General features: G+C 49.5%; 1 protein-coding gene across 1 annotated transcript; it reads right to left on the bottom strand.

The window, feature by feature from the left end:
- Positions 1–5,447: 5,447 nt before the first annotated feature.
- Positions 5,448–5,981, bottom strand: LOC135457725 (keratin-associated protein 5-4-like). Its single transcript, XM_064732442.1, has one exon. It carries the CDS (start codon positions 5,979–5,981, stop codon positions 5,448–5,450), a length of 534 nt encoding a protein of 177 aa, XP_064588512.1.
- Between the last annotated feature and the right edge of the window lie 1,167 nt (positions 5,982–7,148).

The following is a 7,148-nucleotide window of genomic DNA, read 5'->3' as shown; positions in this document are numbered from 1 at the left end:
TTTTCCTGGGAATCTCAACTTTAAAATCTCAGGGGAAAAAGTGGATTTGGAGAAAAGCTGAACTCAAGGAGAAGCTCCAAGAAAAGCAGCTAAAGAGGGGCGGAAAACTGGGAAAGTTGGGAGTTTTGGCAAGGAAAATCCCTCGGTAACAATTCCAGTATTGGATGCCAATCCCAATATTTGATAATATTCCCAGTATTTGATAATATTCCCAATATTTGATAATCCAAATATTTGATACCAATACCAATATTTGATACCAATACCAATATTTGATAATATTCCCAGTATTTGATAATATTCCCAATATTTGATACCAATCCCAATATTTTATGATATTCCCTGTATTTTATAATATTCCCAGTATTTGACAATATTCCCAGCATTTGATACCAATCCCAATATTTGATACCAATTTTTGGAACCACCACGTCTCTTCCCAGCTCCTTGAGACCCCCCAGAGCAGGAGCCACACCCGGGGCCATGAAATTCAGGAGGATTGAGGATTTTATCCAAGGAAACGGAACCAGGATCCCCGGAAATCCTGGAAGCTGTTCCATCCCAAACCAGTGGATGGAGCCTCAAAATTTCCAAAATTCTATAATACAAATTTCCACCTGTTGCAGGCAGAATTTTTGGGGGCGACAAGCTCCAAAACTCCAGTTTGGGGAAGAAAATGGCAAAAAAATCCCATTTTTGGGGGAGAAAACCACAATTTGGGGAAGAAAAAAGCAAAAAATCCCATTTTGTGGGGAGACAACCCCAGTTTGGGGAAGAAAACAGCAAAAAATCCCATTTTTTGGGGAGACAACTCCAGTTTGGGGAGGAAAGTGGCGAAAAATCCCATTTTGTGGGGAGACAACCCCAGTTTGGGGAGGAAAATGGCGACAAATCCCATTTTGGGGAGACAACCCCAGTTTGGGGAGGAAAATGGCGACAAATCCCTTTTTAGGGAGACAATCCCAGTTTGGGGAAGAAAACAGCGACAAATCCCTTTTTGGGAAGACAATCCCAGTTTGGGGAAGAAAACAGCGACAAATCCCATTTCAGGGAGACAACCCCAGTTTGGGGAAGAAAACAGCGACAAATCCCATTTTGGGAAGACAATCCCAGTTTGGTGAAGAAAACAGCAAAAAATCCCATTTTGGGGAGACAACCCCAGTTTGGGGAAGAAAACAGCAAATAATCCCATTTTAGGGAGACAACCCCAGTTTGGGGAAGAAAACAGTGAAAAATCCCATTTTAGGGAGACAACCCCAATTTGGGGAAGAAAACAGCGACAAATCCCATTTTTTGGGAAGACAATCCCAGTTTGGGGAAGAAAACAGCGACAAATCCCATTTCAGGGAGACAACCCCAGTTTGGGGAAGAAAACAGCAAAAAATCCCATTTTGGGGGGAGAAAACCCCAGTTTGGGGAAGAAAACAGCGAAAAATCCCATTTTATGGGGAGACAACTCCAGTTTGGGGAAGAAAACAGCGAAAAATCCCATTTTTCCCACCCCGGGGCACCAAAGCCCTGGCCTGGGCAGCGAGAGGGGCAGGGAAGGACTCACCTGGCGCGTCCTGCTGGAGGAGGGAGCTCAGGAGGAGCCGCTGCGGGTGTGGAGCTTCCCCAGGGAGCAGCTTTTATATCCCTCGGGATGACTCCGGATTAAACTCGGTGACCAGAATCTTTCACAACCGGAACCGGCTCCGCTCCCACCTCCTCCTGGACCTCGCTCAAAGCCCGGCTGAAATTCCCTCCTCTCCCATCTGCTGCGGGGGACTGGGTGTTCTTCACCCCGGGCACACCCAGGGCTGCTCATCGCGGGGTGATTTGTTAATAATCCATTAATAATTTCCTAATGATTCGCACCATCCCCATCCCGGGCAGAGATCCCACAGAGAATCGGCAGCTGGGACAACTCGCAGTTGTTTTAGGGTTTATTTTGGCTGGTTTAGGGATAATTTTTGGGTGGGAGCACCTGGAGGAGTCTGAGGGGGGTTGGGAATCTGTCCTGTCCCCTGGGAAAGGCTCCAGATCCCAGTTTGGAACCTGGAAAAGAACCAGATCCCAGTTTGGCACCTGGAAAAGAATCAGATCCCAGTTTGGAACCTGGGAAAGAACCAGATCCCAGTTTGGAACCTGGAAAGGCTCCAGATCCCAGTTTGGAACCTGGAAAAGAACCAGATCCCAGTTTGGAACCTGGAAAAGCACCAGATCCCAGTTTGGAACCTGTAAAGGCTCCAGATCCCAGTTTGGAATCTGTAAAGAATCCAGATCCCAGTTTGGAACCTGGAAAGGCTCCAGATCCCAGTTTGGAACCTGGAAAAGAACCAGATCCCAGTTTGGAACCTGGAAAAGCTCCAGATCCCAGTTTGGAATCTGTAAAGAATCCAGATCCCAGTTTGGAACCTGGAAAGGCTCCAGATCCCAGTTTGGAATCTGGAAAGGCTCCAGATCCCACTTTGGAACCTGGAAAAGCACCAGATCCCAGTTTGGAACCTGGAAAAGAACCAGATCCCAGTTTGGAACCTGGAAAAGAACCAGATCCCAGTTTGGAATCTGTAAAGAATCCAGATCCCAGTTTGGAACCTGGAAAAGCTCCAGATCCCAGTTTGGAACCTGGAAAGGCTCCAGATCCCAGTTTGGAATCTGTAAAGAATCCAGATCCCAGTTTGGAACCTGGAAAAGAACCAGATCCCAGTTTGGAATCTGTAAAGAATCCAGATCCCAGTTTGGAACCTGGAAAAGCACCAGATCCCAGTTTGGAACCTGGAAAGGCTCCAGATCCCAGTTTGGAACCTGGGAAAGCATCAAATCCCAGTTTGGTTCTGGATTTTGCCGTTTTCCACCTCTATTTCCCATCTCCAAAAAAAACCAAGAATGAAGCTTTTTTTTATTTTTCCCCACAATAAATCAGGAATATTCTCCAGGCTCCTCCATCTGATGAAATATCCCTAATTTATTGCAAATATCCCAGGAATTCCAGCAATTCCCGACGCTGACCACAGCTGGTGCGTCACGGCTTGGCCACAGGAAGTGTTGGGAGCACAGCAGGTCCCTCCAGGATTTTCCAGGTGCTCCCGTGATCCCAGATAAAAAGGGAAAATTCCATTTCAAGGCACAGGTGATGGAGATGGTCCAGAATCAGGTGATTCACAGCGTTGGAGCTCCACGTGATTCCTGATTTAAGCCTTTTTCCATGATTCATGGTTTAAACCTTTTCCAGGCCTCCAAGAGTTTGGATCCTCGAAAATCTGGAGGAATTTGAGCTACAAATTCCTCATTTCCCCGTCATTTTTCCTGGGAATGCCCAGCCCAGGTGTGTCCAGGTGTAGGGTTTGTTTTATTTTCCATGATTCCTGACCAAAACCTTTTCCATGTCCCCAAGATGTCGCAGAAGTGGCACCAACAGGGCAGAGCTTGGATCCTCGAGGATTTTGGGTTCCTTGGGAGGAATTTGAGGTGGAGATTCCTCATTTTCCTGGGAATTTCTGGCCCAGGTGTGGGTTGTTCACCCTCGTTCCTAAAACCTTTCCCGTGCCCCAAGATGCCACAAGGTGTCACCTCGAGTGGCTCCTGAGGCAGAGCCTCAAATTCCAGGGAGATTCCAGTGCTGATCCTCACTTCCCACCCATTTTTTTGGGGAATTTTTGCTTCTTTGCCTCCCAGGTGTGGGGTTGTTCACCCTCATCCCTAAAACCTTTTCCATGCCCCCAAGATGTCGCAGAAGTGGCACCAACAGGGCAGAGCTTGGATCCTCGAGGATTTTGGGTTCCTTGGGAGGAATTTGAGGTGGAGATTCCTCATTTTCCTGGGAATTTCTGGCCCAGGTGTGGGGTTGTTCACCCTCATTCCTAAAACCTTTCCCATGCCCCCACCAAAGTGTCACCTCCGAGTGGCTCCTGAGGCAGATCCTCAAATTCCAGGGAGGAATTCCAGGTGCTGATCCCTCACTTCCCCACCCATTTTTTTGGGGAATTTTTGCTTCTTTGCCTCTCAGGTGTGGGGTTGTTCACCCTCATCCCTAAAACCTTTCCCATGCCCCCAAGATGCCACCAAAGTGTCACCTCCGAGTGGCTCCTGAGGCAGATCCTCAAATTCTGGGTGCCGATTCCTCACTTCCCCACCTTTTTTGGGGTTTTTTTGGGGGAATTTTTGCTCCTGCTTTGCCTTCCAGGTGTGCTCAGGTGTTTGCCTTCCCCAGGTGTGGTTTTTTTGTGCCTCCTGTGATCCCCACCTGAGGGTGTCACCTCCTGGTGTCACCTCCCGGTGTCACCTCCCGGTGTCACCTCCCGGTGTCGACAGCGAGGGACACAAAGAGGAACCTGCTCCTCGCCTCCCCACCCGCACATTAAACAGGAGATTTGGAAACAGCGCCGGCACGCCCCCGAATATAAATATCTCTCTTTTCTTCTCCAGATTAGATGTTCCCCACCCTTCCCGTAATGAGGGGGTAGGTGGGGAGCGATTTCAGCATTCCCAGACGGAGCCGGAGGTGAAGAAAGCCACAGGCACAATCTGGGACACAGTGGGAGATTTATTTATCTCCGAAATTTGGGGTTTTTATGGGTTTAACTCCCCCCAGTTAACTCCTTTTATGGGTTTAACACCCTCCAGGTGACCACAGGGTCACCTTCAGCTTCAAACTTATCCAGAATAAAGGTGGAGGAGCCTTTCTTAAAATTATTTAGAATTATTAAAATTACTTAGAATTTACTCGCTTGTTTAAATATTTATTTGCTTGATTATTAAAATTTAATTATTTAAATTTATTTAAAATTGCGCCTTCCAGGTGTTCAATTCCTTTATTAATTAATTTGAGGCTTTCTTCCACCTAAATTCGCCTTTTAACGGTTTCTAGGATTTGCCTCCAAAATCCCAAGCTGTGAAGACCAAAACTGTCTGAAAATCAAATTCCTATCAATAATTTCAGAAAGGAATTGACCAGACGATGATTTCCTTGTTGAATTAGTAGGAATTTCTCCATATTTAAACGTTTTTTTACTTCAGGCACAAAGGCCTCCCCAACCACTTTTGAAAACTGAAATTAAGGAAGATATTTTGGGGCCCGAAGTCGTGGAAATGGGGAGAAAAAAGACAAAAGACAGCTGGTGCCATCGATGGTCATTTTTTATTGCTGCACAGAGAATTCACAAGACTGAGAAGAAACAAGAGGAGAAGGGAAGGGGAAAAGCGTTGACATCTTCCACTGCCAGCTGCTGACAGCGCTTCCCGGGATTCCCAACGCTAAAATATTGGGAATACCCACGGAAAAACGCCGGCACGGCAGGAGCAGGAGTGAAAACACAGGGAACACTCAGACAGGAAACGTTTTCCGAGATGAAGACAACATGGGATGATCAGAGGAGGGTTTTGCGTCGCCAATGGGTCTGCACCGTGTTTTCCATCCAAAACCCGCGGTTTTGGCTCCTCAGCGGCGGCCGGAGCCGTGTCAGGGCTCAGCAGGGGCGGGAGCAGGGCTCCAGGCACACGGCCTCGCACGACTCCACGCACTTGGTGCTGCAAACCTCGGTCTGGCACTGCTCCACGCACTTGGTGGCACAGGGCTCGGGGCACTGGGCGGGACAGACGTCCACGCACTGCGGGGCACAGCTGGTGGCACACTGGGTGGCACAAACATCCACACACTGAGGGGCACAGCTGGTGGCACACTGGGTGGCACAGACGTCCACGCACTGCGGGGCACAGCTGGTGGCACACTGGGTGGCACAGACGTCCACGCACTGAGGGGCACAGACCTCCACGCACTGGCTGGAGCAGGGCTTGGCGCAGACGTCCACGCACTGTGGGGCACAGCTGGTGGCACACTGGGTGGCACAGGGCTCCACGCACTGGGTGACACAGGTGGTGGCGCAGGGCGCCTGGCAGACCTCGACGCACTGGGTGGCGCAGGGCTGCGGGCACTTGGCGCACTTCTGCAGGCAGGCAGGGGGCAGGCAGGGCTGCTTGCACTGCTCGTAGTAGTAGGACATCTTGGGGAGGTGCTTTGGGAGCGGGAAAAAGCTGGGAAAAAGCTGGGAAAGAGACAAAAAAATAATGATCAGGATATTGGTGCGTTGATATTGATTCGCGGCATGAGGTTGCGGTGGGTTTGTGTTTGGATGAGGAAAGGAATGTTAGGAAAAGATCCTGGGTTCTGGAGTTGGAAGGGACCCACAGGGATCTCATCAAGTCCAGCTCTAATTTCCATAAAGGTTCCTCCAGCTTTATTCTGCGTAAATTTGAAGCTGAAGGCGACCCCATGGTCTGGAGGGAGTTAAACGCCAAATTTTGGAGATAAAGCTCCCACTGCGTCCCAGGTTGTGCCTGTGGGCCAATCCCAGGCTTTTTATGGAATTAAAATTCTGCCAGAGAACCCTTTCCTTCACTGGGAACCTCTTAGGAAGCCTCGAGCCACAAATCCTGAATTTTATGACATTTCCAACTTTGTAGAAGCCGTAACACAAAAACACCCCAGTTCCTGCTATTCCCAGTTCCTGCTATTCCCAGTTCCTGCTGTTCCCAGTTCCACCAGCAGATGTTCCAGGACTCGTCTCTTCCTTATCAGATCCTCACGCCCACCTGGGCACATCCCCCAGGCTGGGAATTCCCAACCACAAAGCCCAGAGGCCACAAATCCCCGCCATTATCCCATGGGATCATGGAGTGGTTTGGGCTGGGAGGGATCTCAAAGATCATCTCGGTCCAGCCCAGACCAAGCTGCTGCAAGACCTGTCCAACCTGGCCTTGGACACTTCCAGGGATGAGGAATCCATGGGATAACCTTGGCCAGGGCCTCGCCACCTTCACGGTTTCTTCCCAATAACTAAATTTCCCATTTTTCAGTGTAAACCCATTCCGTGACTTGTCCCTGAAATTCCTGAGGAAAATCTCTCTCCAGCTTCCCTGGAAGCCTCTGCAGATCCCAGCCCTGAGCTCTCCACAGGCTGAACATCCCCAGCTCTCCCATCCTGATGATCCCCCAGATCCTGGGACTTCACTGGAATTTTTTTGGGAGATTAATGGGGCTCATCCTTCCGCAAGGCCCAGAGGCTGCAGCTCCAATTTCCAGCTCATTTCCTCCTCTTGGCTTCTCCCAGGGATCTCCCCCGGCTTTGCCTGCAGGAATCCTGCATTCCCTCCTTCCCGACAGAGCCTCT

This window comes from Zonotrichia leucophrys, chromosome 25 (assembly GCF_028769735.1).
Source record: "Zonotrichia leucophrys gambelii isolate GWCS_2022_RI chromosome 25, RI_Zleu_2.0, whole genome shotgun sequence".
Lineage (NCBI taxonomy): Eukaryota > Metazoa > Chordata > Aves > Passeriformes > Passerellidae > Zonotrichia > Zonotrichia leucophrys.
The sequence above is the reverse complement of the archived record's forward strand: the minus strand, read 5'-3'. Positions and strand labels throughout refer to the sequence as shown.